The sequence below is a fragment of the Eretmochelys imbricata genome, chromosome 1 (assembly GCF_965152235.1).
Source record: "Eretmochelys imbricata isolate rEreImb1 chromosome 1, rEreImb1.hap1, whole genome shotgun sequence".
In the NCBI taxonomy this organism is placed as follows: domain Eukaryota; kingdom Metazoa; phylum Chordata; order Testudines; family Cheloniidae; genus Eretmochelys; species Eretmochelys imbricata.
The window spans coordinates 193,043,858-193,064,018 of NC_135572.1; the positions used below are offsets into that span (position 1 = coordinate 193,043,858).

General features: G+C 46.5%; 1 protein-coding gene across 1 annotated transcript in view; it reads right to left on the minus strand.

The window, feature by feature from the left end:
* Nucleotides 1–9,170, minus strand: part of PLCXD2 (phosphatidylinositol specific phospholipase C X domain containing 2) — a 28,134-nt gene extending 18,964 nt beyond the window's left edge. Inside the window, exon 1 of the mRNA XM_077807299.1 lies at nt 9,032–9,170. Coding sequence (XP_077663425.1) covers nt 9,032–9,170 — 139 coding nt within the window. The remainder of the gene's footprint in view (nt 1–9,031) is intronic.
* Nucleotides 9,171–20,161: the final 10,991 nt, after the last annotated feature.

The window sequence follows — 20,161 nt, forward strand, 5'->3', positions numbered from 1 at the left end:
CGGTCCTCCAAGTTTGCTGAGAGAGGACTCTCTGGAGAAACCATTTTGGAAGGTAGAGAGACCTGGCCTGCCAAGGGCTAGAGGGACTAGCAACAGCCAATCAGGGCTCTGCTGGCCCAAATAAAAGGAGCTGCCAGGCCTTAGCCACACAGTTCTTAGCTGGGATCAGGGGCATGAAGAAGAAAGCTCTGGCCAAAGGAGACCAACCATTAGACAGAGTTAATGGTTCGCTGAATTTACACAGCTGTGATTGCAAAGAGACAAGGACCTGAGGAGTCAGCCCTGAGCTAGGGTTGGCGCTAGAAGCACTTGGGAGGAAGAAGCCCACGGAAATAGCAATGAAGGCTTGAGGTGGCTGCCTTGTGCAGAGTCCCTGAGTTGGAACCTGGGAAGTAGGCAGGTCTGGGTTTTGCCCTGCCACAGGTGAAGTGGCAAAAACCCCTAAAAGGGGATAGGGTTTATTTTGGCACCTGAACAAAGGGCCTGAAGACCCTAGCGAGGGAAAATAGCTTGTTTATTTATTGGACTCTTTAATAGCCTGGAAGGGGTTCACTTGGACTTTGTGAGTTGGCCAGAAGGCCAAGCCACTGAAGACCCACAAAGGTTGACCGGCAGCCTGCAGGGAGTACCAGGGGCGAGAGGATGACTGTGGTACTGTCCCCCGTTGCTAGGAGGCACTCAAGAGCATCCCTGCTAGAGAAGCCATAATTATTTACCTGCTTTCTAAATCAAATTATCAGGAATGTAATTTTTAGGTTAAAATTCTACCAGTGCAATAGAAAAAGATACTGCAGTTAATGATTACAGTGGCATTGGGCTAAGGGCACAGTAGGTCTTTCCCATTTGTAATTTCTATGAAACCAAGTCTACGTGCTATGAATGTCACTTTTCTGAGCCAAAGCATACTAGCTGGAACACAGTTAATGCCCTAGTGCCTCATTCTCTAGTCTAAGGTATCACTCAAACTCAATGAATCCCCCAATCTAAGGAACGAAACAGTCATCACTTTTGCTCATTACCATGATCCAATGTGTGGAAGGCTGGACGAACCAACTAATCAATAATATTTCAAGTGAACATCTGCCCGCTTGCTTTGCTGGCTCCTTGAACAATGGGGACAGCAGTTTATCATGATATGAATGAGTGTTTAGGACGGCAGGGGAAGAGAGTAGTGAGCGTCAGGGAATAAACAGAAAGTTCAGCCTGTCCTAATAAAAAGAATTGGGTCAGTCTGATGAAACTGGGAAGCAATGCTATAGCCAGCTAAACCAGGGGTGGGCAAACTGTGGTCCGCGGGCCGGATCCGGCCTCTCAGGGCTTTGGATCCGACCCACAGGATTGCCCCCCGGGGTGCCACAGGCCCCGCGTCGCTCTCAGAGGTGGCCAGCACCACATCCCTGTGCCCTGTGTGTGTGGGGGTTGCAGAGGGTTCCGTGCATTGCCCTTGTCTCCAGGCACTGCCCCCCGCAGCTCCCATTGACCAGGAACAGGGAACTGTGGCCAATGTGAGCTTCGGGGGAGGTACCTGGAGGCACAGCAAGGGCAGCACGCGGAGCCCCGTACCCTCCCAGGGGCCACGCAGGGACGTGATGCCGGCCACTTCCCGGAGCAGAGCGGCACGGGGCCAGGGCAGGCAAGGAGCTGCGACCCCTCCTGCACCCTGCCTCCCAACTCCCTGCCTGCACCTTGCACCCCTCCTACACCCGAACTCCCTGCCCTGAGCCCCCTGCCGCACCTCTCCTGCACCCCAACCCCCTGCTCTGAGCCCCGTCCTACACTCCGCACCCCTCCAGCACCCCAACCCCCTCCCCTGAGCCCCCTCATAGACCCCACACCCTTCCTCTGCTCCAATCCCTTGCCCTGAGCCCATTCCTGCACACTGAACCCCTCCCAAACCCTGCACTCCCTCCCGCACCCCAACCCCATGCCCCGGCCCTGCATACAATTTCCCCATCCAGATGTGGCCTTTGGCCCAAAAAGTTTGCCCACTGCTGAGCTAAACCATTCCACTTATGCCCTGAAGCAACATGGTTAATCCACCTTAAACCTCTTCTATTTTTAAAGATAGCATTTATTGTTAAAACTCCGGATATTTTGTGTTCTGTATAAATGTCTAATCCTTTTTTGAATACTGTCAAGTATCTGAGATTTGAGCTCCACTGTTTAACTGTGTGTAAAAGTATTTATTTTTATACATTCTGAATGTTCCAGTTATCAGTTTAATTAAACATTCCTTTGTTCTCGTCAAAAATTTCCATGTACCTTCTCTAAAACGCGGAATACAAGCAGTCCCAAAAGCTAGGGTGTTGGGGGGGAAGGAGCAAATGCACTCAAATTAGGTACCCCCTTGATTTAAAAAAAAAAATCAATGAATTTCTGGTAGCACGTACTCCATGAAGAGCCCTGGACTTTACTGTTTGGCTTGATTTCTTTCTAGAAGTATGCTTGTGAATGTAAATATGACATAACTGGAATATGTTTTATGCTAGATATGCCACGTAACATATCTTTGCAAAGGTTATGATCTACTGAATATATTCATCCTATTTGTATGCATGTATCATTTTTATATCTGAAGTTATGAGCGTTGGATCTCTGATTATATTTAAAGCGTTTACTGTAGGAAGCACTAAGACAGATTTGATCACCATCGTCAGAAGGGGTTATTCAAGTAATTGAGAGTACTTAACTAACAATGGACTTTGAGAGACGCCAATCCAAATCTGAGCTTTCCTGGGAACTTTCAAACTAACATGTAAACAATGACGTCGGCCTGCAAAAAGCTGAATCATTCATAGACATGTGACTTGCCCAGGTGGCTAGAGACCCCATCTTGTGGCTGTGATGTTGCACAAGAGAAAGACTATATAAGGCCCTAGAAGCCTCTCCATGTTGTCTTCAGCTGACTCAAAAGATAGCCTCTCCACACCAAAGAGATGCCCGAAAGAAACCAGAACATAGAACAAAAAGAAAAGGAGTCCTTGTGGCACCTTAGAGACTAACCAATTTATTTGAGCATGAGCTTTCGTGTTCATGCTCAAATAAATTGGTTAGTCTCTAAGGTGCCACAAGGACTCCTTTTCTTTTTGCGAATACAGACTAACACGGCTGTTACTCTGAAACAGAACATAGAACAGTAACTATGGGGGTGTGAGTGATTGCTGGACCCAGACTAGGAGGAAGTGTAGTCTGTAAAAGAAGCTTATTGGAACATCTCTGAGGGTGAGATTTACCTGCATTTAGTTTCCTACTGTATTAGGCTTGGACTTGCGTGTTTTATTTTATTTTGCTTTGTAACTTACTTTGTTCTAAAAAAGAAAAGGAGTACTTGTGGCACCTTAGAGACTAACCAATTTATTTGAGCATGAGCTTTCGTGAGCTACAGCTCACTTCATCAGATGCATACCGTGGAAACTGCAGCAGACTTTATATATACACAGAGAATATGAAACAATACCTCCTCCCACCCCACTGTCCTGCTGGTAATAGCTTATCTAAAGTAATCGTCAGGTTAGGCCATTTCCAGCACAAATCCAGGTTTTCTCACCCTCCACCCCCCCACACAAATTCACTCTCCTGCTGGTGATAGCCCATCCAAAGTGACAACTCTTTACACAATGTGCATGATAATGAAGTTAGGCCATTTCCTGCACAAATCCAGGTTCTCTCACTCCCTCACCCCCCTCCAAAAACCCACCCCCATACACACACAGACTCACTCTCCTGCTGGTAATAGCTCGTCCAAACTGACCACTCTCCAAGTTTAAATCCAAGTTAAACCAGAACATCTGCGGGGCGGGGGCGGGGGGGTAGGAAAAAACAAGAGGAAATAGGCTAAATTAATGGCCTAACCTGACGATTACTTTAGATAAGCTATTACCAGCAGGACAGTGGGGTGGGAGGAGGTATTGTTTCATATTCTCTGTGTATATATAAAGTCTGCTGCAGTTTCCACGGTATGCATCTGATGAAGTGAGCTGTAGCTCACGAAAGCTCATGCTCAAATAAATTGGTTAGTCTCTAAGGTGCCACAAGTACTCCTTTTCTTTTTGCGAATACAGACTAACACGGCTGTTACTCTGAAACCTGTCATTACTTTGTTCTGTCTGTTATTACTTGGAACCACTTAAATCCTACTTTTTTATATTTAATAAAATCACATTTTACTTATTAATTAACCCAGAGCAAGTAATTTATTCCTGGGGGAAGAAAACAGCTGTGCATCTCTCTCTATCAGCGTTATACAGAGTTTATGAGTTTACCCTGTATAAGCTTTATAGAGAGTAAAATGGATTTATTTGGGGTTTGGATCCCATTGGGAACTGGGTATCTGGGTGCTGGAGACAGGAGCACTTCTTAAGCTGTTTTCAGTTAAGCCTGCAGCTTCTGGGGGACGTGGTTCGGACCTGGGCCTGTGTTTGTAGCAGGCTAGTGTGTCTGGCTCAACAAGGCAAGATACTGAAGACCCAAACTGCCATGGAAAATGGGCTCAGAGGTAGTCCCAGCACACCAGGTGGCAGTTCACAAGGGGATCTTTATGACCCAACCTGTCACACCCTGTCCCCATCTCTCCAAAAAGAGGAATGGGCAACTGATTTTTCCAGTCAAAGGGGAGTTACTCTTCCAAGGCAGCTATTCCTCAGCAGCAGCACATGGAGCAGAAATATGTATTTCTCATTTAGATTAATAAAGCCCCCCTCAATGTCAATATTAGTCAATATTCCTTAATGAACCCAGTCATTGCTGTCAACTGCTGGAATGTTGATCCATGAAGTGATCCTTTTTTTACATGCTGCTGTTGACTTGCCTTGGCTCCTTTAAAGATGATTACACCAAAACTCTATTTCACACAAAAGTTTGGTAGGATGGAAATGGAAACAACCATTTGTCAAGTGTTGCTGTCCATTTGCATTTTCAACTCTTCCCTTCCCTTCCCACTCCTTCCCAGTCTTCTATATTCACAGGGTACATAACAGGCGACTATGTCTGTCTATTGACTTTTGCCATCACGAAATCTACAATGTGAAGGTTGCAAGAAAGACAGAGAGTCTGTCTTATGATCAGGAAACGTACAGCGTGTTGGGATTTCCAAGCTTACCATCATTAACTTTTCTGGTTCCTCTGCTGCAACTACCATGCTGCCAATATCCATTCACAACACTTGACTGAAATTAATAGACAGTTATGACGTATCCGATACACTGATTAGCGCAGCACGTGCACATTCTGCCTGCAACCTTTGGCAGGCACATGTGCCAAACACATCAAAGCAGCATCTTCATTGTCGTTAGTATTATTATAGTGTATTACCACTGCTACAGCTGGTTAAAAATTAGAGTTTCTGTCTCCTGAGAAATTTCTAAATTTGTTTTTGTCACATACTGGGGTGAAAATTTTGGGGAAAAGATTTGTGGAATGGAAAATTCCAGAGAATATGGATTTGGAAGTGTCAAAATATTTTGTTTGGAGGTTTTTGGTAAAATGACACATTTTGGTTCTTGATTGTCACAATGTTTTGTTTTGGGTCAGTTCATCAGTGAACTGCATCTATCTGAGCTGCTCTGGTGCTTCATGGGAGTTGCAGTTAGGTGCCGCATGTCCCAGTGGCTTGAGACTCCATGGGTTTGCATCTCCCAGAGCATACACCAAGGGCTTCCCACGAAAATGTCTAGAACTTCAATGAATTTGCCACAATATACATACCGGAGAAATTATAATAGCTTTATGAGACTATTGCAAGGAACTTGACAGTGCTGCACTTGAGCAGAGTCCAAAAATGAAATATCGTAAGGAAAACCTATACCACTAAAATCTTCACAGCAGATGTTTGCAGGTAATAAATGTGGCTGAAAGGCTCTCCATACTCAGTGCAGCCTAGTGGATAGAGCACTGGACTGTGTCTTAGGGGACTTGGGCTCAATTCCTGGCTCTGCCATTGGCCTGCTGGGTGACCTTGGACAAGTCACTTTCCTTCCTTGAACCTCAGTTTCTCCCTCTGTAAAATGGGGAAATTGATTCTGACCTGCTTTGTAAAGTGCTGTGGCATCTACAGATGAAAGATGCTATATAAGAGCTGGATTAAGTACAATGAGACTGTGCAATTGTAAAATAGGAATAAGAGACTATATTTTAATGGCAACCGCTATACTTGAGTCTGCTGAATATAAAAATTGAGCTGACTTACAATTACATTGTGACCTTTGCTCTACAGAACAACATAAGTAGTCTCTACTATAAAGCATTCATATTGAATGACTAATTAATATATGCAGTAGGGATGATTTTTACATTACTCATCAGTATTGCCCATGGCTAAGCACAGCATAAGCGTTAATAATTAAGTATCACCCCAGCCTGCTTCCAGCCCCATTTAGCAACATGAGAAATATCTTTCAAAAGTAACATTAAAGGTAAGGGTATGGGAGCAGAAAGGGCAGGCAGTACAGATAAATACCAATTCTTCCAGAGCTTGTATCTCTGTTTGAAATTCACACCTGTTCCCATATCTGAAACAGATATCAATACTAGAATTCACCTTTACAAAACCTGACTTGATTAAATATTTGGACTCCATTTTAGACATTGCCAGTACTATAAAGGTTTAGTTCCTGAATGTGTTGTTTACTATTATTTCTTTCTCGATTTTTTCCCATCTGTTTTACAAACAGAATCCATCTACAACATCTCTCGCTTGGACTAGAGAAGATGACTAGCTTGGCTAGGAAGATGACAGATGCACTGTTTACATAAACGTCTAAGCACTAGTTCGCTGTGACAGATGGGGTTATATTACTTGTCATTCAGAGGTATTTGCACAGCCACCAAGCATCACTGAAAATATTTTTCAACTCCAGGTTTCATTATTTTTAGCATGAATGATTAATTCATTTGAAAAACACTTCACAAAAGTAAATTATTAGTTGTTCTCTGTTTTAAAAGCTTTCAGATCATTCGGGAACAGAAATACTAACTTGTGACTTGGGCAGCCAAACACACAATATGAATAGTGGAAGCAAATGTTGTATGACCTCACATGTAAGCCTAAAGTTATTTGGACCAAGTGTCTGGCCAGTACTTATGAATGACTGATAAATTTGAAGAAAGCCAGGATTGACTAATGAACTCTTCACAAAACCAGAAGGGACTAAGTTCAGACTGAGATTTCTGAAACAGTTTAAGGGAGCTTGCCCCCTGCCAAATCTCACTGAATTTCCACAGGATCCGAGCACCCAACCAGAGCGCTGCACAGGACTATTTCTTTAAAATCCCATTCCCATCCCGCCCTGCAATACTCACTCCCACCCATGCCCACATTGTTCCTTGCATTTTTATCCTGCACCCTCCTGCAAAAACCTTAGATCCCGCATATCCCACCAGACAGACAGATTCCCCCATGCTACTTTTTAAAAAGTCAGTTAGTGTGTGTGTGTATATATATATATACACAAAAAAACCCACAGGAATTCAGACACAATTTTACAACCAAAAGAAAAAAAATCTTGCTTAAACCATGTAAAAATATAACTCCTGTTATAATAGACATCAAATCTCTTTCTATCCCTTGCTTAAATTTAAGTATTATTATGCTTTATTTAAAACAGAAAAACTTGCTTTACATTGCTGAAATTCTATTTCTGAAAACTGAGGAGAGATTTAGTGTTTTCCTGCAAATTACTGCAGGTTTCCCCCTCAAGCCCACCCGCACATAGTACATTTTACTTGGATAACAAGAACATCCCAGAATTGTCATAATAAATATCAGAACAACAAATAATGTTGCAAGTGATACAAACTCATGCTTCAGGGCATAAACCAACTTCTACCTATTGGGGGGATTGGAGTAAACTTTCTGTGAGGGCATGTTACTATATGATAATCCTCTGAAGCAGGTGGTACTGGCTATGGTCAGCAATAAGTACTAGACTTGATGGCACAGTGGTCTCAACAATTCCTATATAGCGTTCAATCGAAAGACTTAAGTGCTAGACTGCTTCATTCCTGTTTTACTACCTATAGATGAGAAGTAGATCCCAAATTGAATGTTAATTGATCGCAGAGATTAAAGGTTCCTCAATTCCGGAAGGTGTTCAGACACAGGCATTACCCGAGCAGAACAATGATTCATCTAGTCTAGCACCCTGGCTCCACCAGCGCTGGATGCTTCCCAGGGAAGGTCACTCCCTCTTCAATAATTTACCCTCTTGTGTAATAATACACAATAGAGGTGCGTGGGAGGAGAGAATGTTTCTTGACCTCAGCTGGTGATCAGCTGACCCCGCCTCCCAGCAGAAGATGGTAAATAACCCCGGAAATTAAATTTTACCCTAGCTAATCACACACCTTGCAGTCAGTGGCAACCAACGCTGGCAATGGTTGTTTCAAACCAAACAAAATAAAAAAAAGCCCAACAAACAGAAACAACCCCAGCCCAGCCCAGAGAAGGTAATTTGGGGGTACTACTCAGATCTCCTAGAGCTGGGTGATGAAAGCAGTGTCACTCGCACAGGGGTTTTGTCTTGGGGTGAGCCCCCCAAAAGAATCGGCTGCCTTCCTGCAACCCGCAGGTGCGTTCACACCACCCCCTCCCAGCGCCCAGCCCCGAGGTTTGGAAAGTGTTTCTTTTTAACCAACCAGTGCAGGCGCCCAAACTTGTCCCGAGAGGAACAGCAAACCCCCCGACCCGGAACCCCGTGCGCTGAGCAGTTCCCAGCCAGTCCCGGGCAGGGCACAGCGGGAGGCGAAGAGCCGCTTGCGGGGCGGGGAAGGGGCGCCCCCCCTGTGCAGCACCCAGCGCGCCCCAGGACCGACATCCCTGTCCAAGGGCAGCATCTCCCCCGCAATGCCCCCGGCCCGGGCACGCGTGGCGGGCTGGCTAGCGCGGGACATTGGCACCACACTGACCCGGGGGGCTTAACCCGCGCCCTGTCCCCCCCCCGGGGCACCTCACGCCCCTGGCTGCAGCGGGGGGCGGCTCATCCCCACGCCGAGCTGCCCTGGCTCCCGGCGGCGGCGCGCAAAGAGGACGCGTTACCTGGGATGGCCAGATGGGCCAGCGGGAAGGTGCTGAGGGCGGGGGCGAGGGAGCCCATCCAGTCCGCGTTGCTTCCCTCTGCCCTCCTCCCGCCGCTTCGCTGGGGCTGCGAGCTCGCCGCCAGCCCCCTGCCCGCCATCAGCTCCCGCCGTGCCGCCCACCCTTCGCCTCTCCCGGGGCGGCCTCCGGCTCCTGCCGCCGCGCGGGCGCCGATCCCCGCCGCCGCCGCGCTGGCTGCGCGCAACTTGGCACCGCCCGGCCCCGGAGGAGCCCGGGGACATGCCCTGCCCGCGCCTCCCCGCCGGCAGAGGAATCACGCGGCGGAGGGGCCGGCTCCCGGCTTGTGGGACAGGTGCTCTGCCCCGCGCCGGGGCCAAGTAGAAAGCCGCCGGGCCCGCTGCCAGCGCCCAGCCCCGCGGGCAAACATCCTCCGGCTCGGCCCCGGCCCCGGCCCCGGCCCCGCCCCAGCGAGAAGGCGGGAGCAGCCTCGCTGCCCTCGCCGAGATCAGCGTTGCGGGACAAATTGGCCGGCGATTTGTCAAGGTCGGACTGAACGCCAGGGGGGAGGTTTGCCTCCGCCCCGCGGCTGGAGGGCCTGAGGCGTGGCGGCGGGTCCCCCTGTCTTTTTAAAAGCACCAACCCGTTGTCGATCAACCACCAAGTACAAGCGCGGGCTTTAAGGAAGAAAGGGGGGAAAAGTGGCTCTGGCAGCACAACTTCACATCTAATAAAAACATCTTGGTAAGAAATCTCCAAACCTAGGAGAGAAGACATCTGCCCAGGGGAAGACATGAGCAGAGCGGTCCTGGGGGTGGGCATCAGAAAAATGCTTTATTGGTCAGTGCTGCAACCATGGGTGTCTGAATGTCTCAATTTCAATCAATCTTTTTCGTTTCTAGGCGGGAGGAAAGGGGAAATGTTTCTCAGGTAGAGGCTGGCATTTCTGGGAAAAAGAAAGAACCAAACCCCCCCCCCCCGCCCTTCCACACCCCGCAAGAATGAAGAACACCATTTTGCTCTTAAAAATAGTAGGGATTACTCCACTGGTCAATACCCAGTGATTAGAGCACTCACAGGGGGTAGTAGGAGGAAGGATAGAGACTCAAACTCAGTTCTCTGGTGTGAAGCAGGGATTTGAGCCTGGATCTCCAACCTCCCAAATGAGTGGCCTAACTCCTGAGTGATTGGCTATTCAGGGATGGGTTGGTTCTTTCTCCCTCCCTCCCTCCCTCATTTTTTCATTACAAACTTCAAGAGGGCTTTCTTTCATCCCATTGCAGAAAGAAAAAATATTTGGAATCTCAGATTTTTGCAGGATAGGAAATCTTGCCCAGCTCTCCTCATAACAAGGGAAAAGAAATGACATGGTACCATGTCAAATTGTACTTTCACTGCACAGTTTCAAATAATAAAGTATTAATCCTTCTTTTAAATAGTGAAATAGATGCAGACACATTCAAGGTACAAACTGAAGTGAGCATATCCATCTAGCTCATGGAAGAGCATCTGATACAACTTCACATTCCTTTTGGAATTAAACTTCCCAATCCACAGTGGGCATACCCACAGGCTGCCATAATGCAAATACCTATTGATACTGACATTAGGATCAGAATTACTTACACGTACTATATGCCAAGGGCCTTTGGTCCATCATTCACCAAAAGCTTCATCCTTTTATCGTCATTTCCCCCCAGTGCAGTAATTATTCTCTGAATATTCAACCGTGAAACCCACTCAACTGTCTGAGGAGTCCAGATACCTAATACAGATGGAATAAATGTGCATAGATCAACGTACTAGGGAGGAAATAGTACATCTAATATAAAATTCAAATGTACTATATTCAGACATCAAACAGGTACATTGGTACATATGTGCAGTAATAGGGCTATTTGGTCTATCATTTTGTAGCTTCAGGAGAATGGGAATGAATGAGGCAAGACCACCCTGTCTTACACACAACAGTTATTTAATGCAGCCAGAGCCCTCACACAGCAGTACCTGCATCCTCGAGATCAGAGTTGGCTACAGGCAGCCCCACACTCAATAACATTGCCTTCCACACTTTCCATTTGCAGAGCCTCTCTCAAACCACACTCACCTGCTACACAGCTGGGTGGGGGAATGGGAAACCTATAAGAGAAAGCACATAGCAAATCATTTTATAGAATTTCTATAGGCTTGTCCTCAGTACAAAATTTTATATGGTTACAACACAACTGTGCAAAGTTGAATCAACTTGCATGATACTGATCAGGACTCTGGTCAGCATAGAGTGGACTAACCTGTGTTTAGTATGATGCAGCACAACTAGCTAACAACACTGTCTACAGTGCCAAAGTCATGGTCAGCATTGTGTTGGCTAACTCAACTCTTCATAATTGTTTACTAACAGCATACATTTTTAATAATGAAAACAAGGCTTATATGGTCACAAAGGCCTCCATGTCCGTTTCAAGCCCCACCTCAGCCTCAATAAATCTTTTCAGACTTCAAGAAAGCCTTCATTTCTGTGGGCACAGTAAAACATACCTCCAGAATAACTGGTATCATAGTGGAATCAGTTAAAGCACTGCTAAATTTAAATCCTTAGCAATTTTCTTAGCAGCTGTTAATATGAGTCTGTGTTAAAGAGTATTGAGCTGTATAAGCTGGGTAACAAAGAAATATCTTTCTTGTTAGCCATCCTGCTTGGCTTTCTCATTTTCAGATCCAACTGAGTTATTGCAACATGTCTTAGATACCCTTCCTGGCTGTCCTCCCAGATCATCTTCCAGAGCCTCTCTTGGGCCTGTGATAAAGCAAACTATTTCCAAAACAAGAGGCAAATCCCAAATATTGTATTATTCCTCAATATCCAGGGCATTTAAGTAGACTCTTGCTCTCCCCTCAAGAACTTATCCTTTAGTCAAATTGGAAGCAGCATAGCCTCCAGGGAACAAGCACAGACTAGAATTCACCAATTGTTGACCCTAATGCCTTTTCTACCATCTCACCGCTGTGTGACCTCAGGCAAGTCACAGTTTTCTGCGCCTGTATCATTGATATAGTGCGTACCTAGCCATTATCATGGGATGGAGTTGAGGTTCACTTAAAAATACTTACATAATGTTTCACATTCTCTATATACCAGACACTAGGCCAATCCTGCAGTTCCTCCACTTAATACTTGTAACTTTTGAGATCTGTCACCATTTCTTCTTCGTAGTCTCTCATGTTGCCACAGAGGCTCCTAAAAAGCCTCACGTAGCCTGAATTCTGAAATCTGATCCCCAAGGATTACATTTTTTTCATTGGTGCTGGTCATGGCATCTTGGAGGTCAGCCAGGTGCCTGTTTTCTGTAGAGTACTTGCACTCTGCTTCATCATTTCTGCCTTTTTATTTATTTATTTATTGCTGTATGCATATTTGGCAAATCTGCGTAGAGATGCACATTTGGCATATCTGACAGATTTAACTCCTCATGCAGCAGGACCCAGACGCTCGATCGAGTATGTTGTAGGACTTCTTTTTCTGAAGGGCACTGTGCAAACAGCAGGAACAAATAGAAGTCAGATCCCACAGTTCAGAGTCCCAAACTCTTCTCCTGCAAAGATGGCTTGTAAAAATGGGCCTAATCAGGCAGCAGTAGAAAGCAGGACCTTTATTTTCTGGATCAAAGTTGCGTTTTACACAACTTAAACTTGTTTTATATAAGTTTTACAGTGATTGTTACTATTATTTGGTCTCTTAGTAAAGTAGTGCACAACATGCCTGCTTCTCCTTACTGTTTGATTCCTCCTCCCGTCCCAGTGGTAGCGGAGGCCTAAATAAAAAGAAGTCATTCTTCTGTAGTACATTTTAACATCTGCATGTTTTTCTGACCATCCAGCTATTGCAATGTCAATCAGCAAGGGGAACAGTTGCATGCGAAAAAAAGCTGACCCCACACAGCGTTGCCCCACGACTGGTCAAATAATGCCCGGATAGTATAGCAATAGGAATAAGCAACACTTTGGTTCCTCTTTTGCATCGGCTCAGCAACAGAACTGGAACAAGAACCATCATTATCTGGGCATTGGCTGGGCCAAAGAGGGAGTGGTGATCAAATCAGGGAGGATGTCAGCAGAGTCAGATGTAATCTTACCCCAATTGGCACCAAATAAGAATTCTAGATTTGCACTGCCATTAAATTTAAAATCTACTGAGCCAACTGTGAACTTCTGCATGCTCCCAAGGCCTGCAATTATCACATTACAGCTTCTTGTATGCTTGCTCATACACCACATACACTGGATTCCATCTGTATCCACAAAAAAGCAATAGCCCTGAATCAGATCTTACTCACACTGTTGTAATTCTATTCAATGGAGTTACCCCAACATACAGCAGAATGACAGCAGAATCAGTCCTTACATTACTGCTGCATTAAGGTTGTGTAGTTAAGCATTCATAAATCAGGAAATGTGAACAGTAAGATTGCAGCTGTTAAGATTGCAGCTGCCCCCTTGTCCACAGACATTACGATGCAGGGTAAAATTTAGGGAACAGCTACATTTCAAGCTAGGTGTATAATTCCCAGCTCAAGGAGAGACATACTCATACTAGCATGATAAAAATAGAGTGTAGCTGTATCAGTGCAAGCCGCAGGAGGGGCTAGCTGCCCCGAGTACAGGCCTAAAGTCTCAGATAGGTATGCAGCCAGGGTGGCTAGCTTCTCACACTGCTACAACGGCACTCTGTTTCTGGTGTCCTAGCTTGACCAGAGCTAGCACAGGTATTTCTCCTCAAGTTGGAAATCACATCTCCAGGTGTCAGCTAGTCAGTACAACTGTGTAGAAATTGGTGCAGTTTCCACACCAAGGGAAAGTAAAGGAATAACAGTATAAACCAACTAACATGAGAGGCTAAAGAGTAAGGGCATGTCTACACTGGCAGAACTACAGCACTGGGAGTTACCGCGCCGCTCAGAGAGTGCTGATTGGGAACCACTGTTGTGTGTTCACGCTGTCAGCTGCCTGAGCAATAGCATGTTCACACTTGCGACACTTGCAGTGATATTTGGAGTGGTGCACTCTGGGCAGCTATCCCGCAGAGCACCTCTTTCTCTTCTGCTGCTAAGAGTTGTGGGAAGACTGAAGAGGTAGTGGGCCATCCTGGGTCCTGTCCCAATGCCCTGTGATGTATTGCTTCGCATCCCAGCAATCCCTCTGCTTCCATCCGCATTTGGCACCATCTTTCAACAGTTTGTGTATTGCGCGCCCTGCCTCTTCAGGCTGCAGGAATAGATCCCGAACTGTTGTTCAGTATGCTGCTCGCTCTGACCAACACGTCACGAGTGGCAGCGGAGTTATTCCTTAAACTACAAAGGCAAGAGGAGTGTGACATTGATCTCGCCATGCGTAGTAACTATGGCACGAGATTGCTTGTGGCATTCACAGAGGTGCTGACCACTGTGGAATGCCGCTTTTGGGCTTGGGAAACAAGCACTGAGTGCTGGAATCACATCGTCTTGCATGTCTGGGTTGATGAGCAGTGGCTGCAAAACTTTCGGATGAGGAAAGCCACATTCATGGGACTGTGTGATGAGCTTGCCCCAGCCCTGCGGCGCAAGGACATGAGCATGAAAGCTGCCCTGCCGTTGGAGAAGTGTGTGGTGATTGCACTGGGGAAGCTGGCTACTCCAGACTGCTATCAATCAGTCACTATTCAGTTCGGAGTGGGAAAGTCGACCGTTGGACTCGTGTTGACAGAAGTCTGCAGGGCCATTAATCGCATCTTGTGCCGAAAGACTGACTCTGGGCAACGTGTGTGCTTAACATTGTGGATGGCTTTGCACAAATGGGGTTCCCTAACTGCAGAGGGGCGATAGATGGCATGCACATTCCAATTCTGGCACCAGACCACCTAGCCACCGAGTACATTAATCTCAAGGGGTGTTGCTCAGTGGTTCTCCAGGCGCTAGTAGATCACTGTGGGTGTTTCACAGACATTAACGCAGACTGGTCCAGAAAGGTGCATGACACATGCACCTTTCAGAACACGGGTCTGTTTAGGAAGCTGCAAGCAGGGATTTTCTTCCCGACCAGAAGATCACTGTAAGGGAAGTCGAAATGCTCATTGTGATCCTGGGAGACCCCGCCTACCCCTTAATGCCGTGGCTTATGAAGCCATACATGGGGCAACTTGACAGCAGCAAGGAGCGGTTCAACAACAGGCTGAGCAACTGTAGAATGACTGTGGAGGGTGCTTTTGGCCTTTTAAAAGCTCGCTGGCACTGCCTCTATGAGAAGCTGGACCTGGCCGATGACAATATTACTATCCTTATAGCCACATGCTGTACGCTTCATATTTCTGAAGGGAAGGGTGAAAGTTTCACTCAGGGCTGAACCGCAGAGGCTGAGTTTGACCAGGGCTATTAGAGGGGCACAGCACGGGGCCATAAGGATCAGGGATGCCTTGGGGCAGCAATTTGAAGTTGAAAGCCTCTAATATTTGTTGCTATGCTCGGGAGGTGCAGTGCTTGTAATGCTTGGAGGTGACTGTTGCAGACGATGCAATACATGGGATTAACATAATTGTGTGCTGCTTTACAGGGCTCTTTTTGCTTTCAGTTAATAGAATAAAGATTGCTTTCAAACCAACACAGTTCTTTTATTCAAAAAGAACAACTGGAGGAGAGAGTCAAACAAACAAACAAACAAAACAGTAGTGAGGGGGATGGGGGAAGGGAAGGTCCCGGGAGGAGGAGGAGTTCCAGGACAACTAAAGAGTTGTGTATGTCCAGGGATCATATCCAGCCTTTTCCTTTGGAGTACAATGCAGCAGATATTGTGCTTCACCAGGGCCAAACTGCAGAGGGATGGGTGTTGAGTGCAGTGGGTAGTGGGAGTCCGCAGGGCTGGACTGTGACAGGGCAGGAGTGGAATGCAGCAAGTATAGACTGGAGCCAAGAGGTTGATAAGAGTGTGTTGGCAGTGTCTGGGGGGAGCATGGGAAAGAGTTTTGCGACAGCGGCTGCAGGGGAGGGAAGGCATGGAGCTGCTCGGTTTGAAGAGCTAGTACAGTATTGCCTGGAGCTTGTCTGCTTGGCGCTTCATAACGTTTAAGAGCCGCTCTGTGGCTTTGTTCTGGTGCACTGCATTCTCCTTTTGGTCCCTCTTCTCGCTGTCCCGACACTCCTTCAATTCTTGTTTTTCGGCTGCAGAAAGCATCATGACATCTCACAGACAGTCCTCCTTAGTTCTTCTTGGCCGCTTTCTAATTCTGCGCAGCTGTTCAGCTGGCGATAACAAAGAGGGAAGCTGGGCTCCCAAGGTCATCTCTGTGAAGTTTAAATGCAATGTTTTAAAGAAGCAGTATTGTTTGCAAACACAGCGAACACAGATTCAGTGATTTAAAACACAGCCAGTAGTCTCACACCTGTCACTAACTGGCTGACCCCAGTCAAGCACAAATGAGCCACAAGACCCCCAAAATGGTGAATAGCCGCAGGGGGAGGGGAAATCACTCTTCCCAGTCTCTGCTGTTCACTGGGCACGTGGCTCTTGGGGAGAGCCAGCAATGGGTGGGTGGGTTGGGCGGGTGGATGATAATTATTCCTGTCCCTCCAGTTTTCACAGGATGTGATCATTATGGAAGATATCTTGCTGCTGAGGGTGAGCAGGGAATCAAGGGAGGGTCTTCTCTAAGACTGCGGCTTCCACCCTGGCCTTTATGTGGCTCATCTGTGTGCAGCAATTGCCCCCCCTCCCCCGCCCGCACGATGGCACAGTGGTGTGGGAAAGTTACCGTTAATGGGGCAAAAAACAAAGGAGCTCTGCCAAAGAACCTGCGGCAGAGCATTGCCAGTATCTTCACGAGATTTTTTTGGAGATCTCAGAGGGAGATTCCCATGAACTGAAGGAGTCAATCAACTGCCTGTTCCACCGCTCAGACTAGGCACGCGGTGGGAGACGAGCCGGCTTTCTGCTACCCTCCTGCCCCCCACCAACTAGCTTCAGCGATTCCCCAAATCAAATCCACTTACCAGGGGCCTTCTCTCCTGATTGCGTGTCGCCAACTTCTGACACCTGTGACGGGCTAGGCTCCTCCAGGGTCCAGAAGATCAGCTGCATGCATCTCTGACCTCCGAGTCATCGTCTGCCTCTGGGTCCCCCTCCCCCTCCACATCCTCATCCAAGATTTCCTCCTCCGGGCTCGGTCCACTCTCGACTGGCATGTGAGCCCCCGAAGTATCCACAGGGGTCTTCGTAGTGGAGGTGGGGTCACCGCTGAGTATCGCGTCCAGCTCTTTGTAGAACTGGCAGCTGGTGGGTGCAGCACCGGAGCGGCGGTTTGCCTCCTGCACCCTGTGGTAGGCGTTCTGCAGCTCCTTCACTTTGACCCTGCACTCCAGTGTGTCATGGCCTCTTTCTGTCATGCATTGTGAAATTTGTCCATAGATATCATAATTCCTATGGCTGGAGCGCAGCTGGGACAGGACAGCCTCCACTCCCCCAATGCTGATGAGGTCCAGCAGCTCGGCATTGCTCCAAGTAGGGGATCTCCTGGTGCGTGGAGCAGGCATGGCCACCTGGAAAGATGCACTGAGACCACTGCACGCGTCACCAAGCAAACAGGAAAGGGACTTTCAAAATTCCCAAGGAATTTAAGGGGTGGGGATGATGGTTGGTCATATGAATGCAGGGCAGTAGAGTTCAAGCCAATGACCAGAGAGGCGAGATCAGGCATTGTGGGACACCTCCTGGAGGCCAGTTGCAGCGCTGTAATCGACCAAGGTGTCCACACCTGCACCGCAGCGCTGTAGCCCCTGTGCAGAAAGCTGTACACCTCTCGGCGTGGTTTTTTTTTTTTTTTTTTTTTACAGTGCTACAACTGCGCAGTTTCAGCATACTAAGTGGCTTGGCAGTTTGTACACCTCGGGAGTTACAGCACAGAAAGCTGCTTCACTGTGCAGAAATTTGCCAGTGTAGCCAGGACCTAAGATAGACCGCTTTATTTTATCTCTGCATAGTCTGTGGCACTTCTTGCAACATCTTGCCCCTTCCACTTGCTCAGGATGCAAGATTACCAACCTATGTTCACTCATTACTTTAGCACTTACTTCACCTTTGTCTTTGTCTCTAAGAATATGTCTACACTATAGAGACAATAGCAGCATAGCTAGGTCACTGTAGTTACGCCAGCATTGGCCTGTGAAGTAGACTTAGCCTATACGAATGGAAGGGGTTTTTCCATTGGTGTTGGAACACCACCTCCCCAAATGACTCATACTTCCATTGTTATAGCTGCATCTACACTGGTGGTTAAATCAGCATAGCTACATCAGTCTGGGGTGTGGACTTTTAAATTAAGAACAAGCCAAAGTCTCTAATTGGGTGATCAAGCACTGTCTGTAATAGAATTTGTGAACTTCATAGGCCTAGTCTACACTTAAAATTTAGGTCAACAGTTAGATTGGTCAGGGTGTGAAAAATCCATACACCTGCCCAAGATAGCTTTTCCAACATAACCGCAGTCCAGATGTGGCTAGGTTGATGGAAGAATGCTTCTGCTGAACCAGACACTATTAATCTGGGAGGTGGTATTCCTACACCAAAGGAAAAACCCCTTCCATCAGTATAGGGTGCGTGTACACTATGGGATTATGCCAGCATAACTACAGGGACGCAACTATGCTAGTATCATCCCTGTAGTGTAGATATACCCTAAGATTCAAATGTGTAGCTTCTTCCAATATACTTTTTTCAACATCTTAACAGCACATTCTATCTTTCAGGGCTTACACTTTGTGGGCAAGTTCTTCCTTTATAAAGAATAGTGCTTTGTCACATATGAACACATATCTTATACAAATATGCACACAATTTTTCCCCTTAGGGCTACTGTAAATTGAAAAGTGTTGCTCCATCAAATATCCTTCTAGAATCAGAGTACATTAATACTGTAAATTTCAAAGTTTCCTTAATTTTGTATCTTTTTAAAAAGTACAGTATATATGTTTATATATGTATTTTTCATTTGACAGGTTCTCAAACTCTTACTTAAATTCAAGCACCCTGCATAGAGTACTTCATACACTTCCTTTTATATATCATAAAACTTATTTTAATTGCATATAAGAATTTGTTGTTTACAAATCAATCCCTTCTAGCAGAATATTTCCACAATCATTTATTATCATAAGTCTACACCAAGGGAATGTGTCTTCCAATGATAAGGAGCGTATCAAAGCCTAGATGGAAATTCCAGAAGCCATGTGGGGGCTCCTTTACAGAGTATTTAGAATGGAGTGTTATAACCATCCCATTAAGCATCATCTCCGTGGAAGATGCAAACTACCGTTTCTGTTGTGACATTGTTAAAGCTGCAAGTACAACAATTCTATGTGGCTTCCGACCAGTATAGATTCCATGTTTGAACGATGATCGTGCAGACTTGCTGAGGCAGTATGAGCAGTCAGGTGATCCGGAGATTTTGGACCATTTTATAGAATTGTTGGATGCCACTTGCTGGCCTCGATGGGAGGAAGTGACAGTCGCGCTTGACTTTACCTGGTCAAGCAAGAAGAGCTGGAGCTTAATTCGTTGACTAAGTGTGGCTCAACGTCCATGTGCACAAAGCAGGCTGAAGGTTACTCCAAATCAGATTGCCAATCATCTGTTGAAGGTCACCAAGCCCCTGTTGACAGAGTTGTCAAATGACAGATACATGACAAGTGGTGGCGTTTCCTAAGGAGAAATCCAGTTGATAGTATGGTGGAGCCATTCACTAGTCTGGAATTGGTTAAAGTGCTGAATGATTTGAAAATGGGTACAGCTCCCAGATACGATAGAATTACAACTGAATTCATGAAACTTCTGGGTCCTCATGCTCAGGAATGGCTCGTTCGGTTTTTCGACAGAGTTCTGCGAGAATCCAGACTGCCTAGAATCTGGTGCCAAGGGAAGGTCATTGCCTTGCTGAAACCTAGGAAAGACCCACACTTGCTTACTAGCTACAGACCAATTTCACCTCTAAGTGTATGTTTTAAGGTTCTTGAGGGTCTGATTTTGCAAAGAATTTTACCATCTGTGGAAGGCATGCCGGCACCAAAGCAAGCTGGTTTTTGCTGCAGCCATGGTACATACGATCAAGTTCTGGCA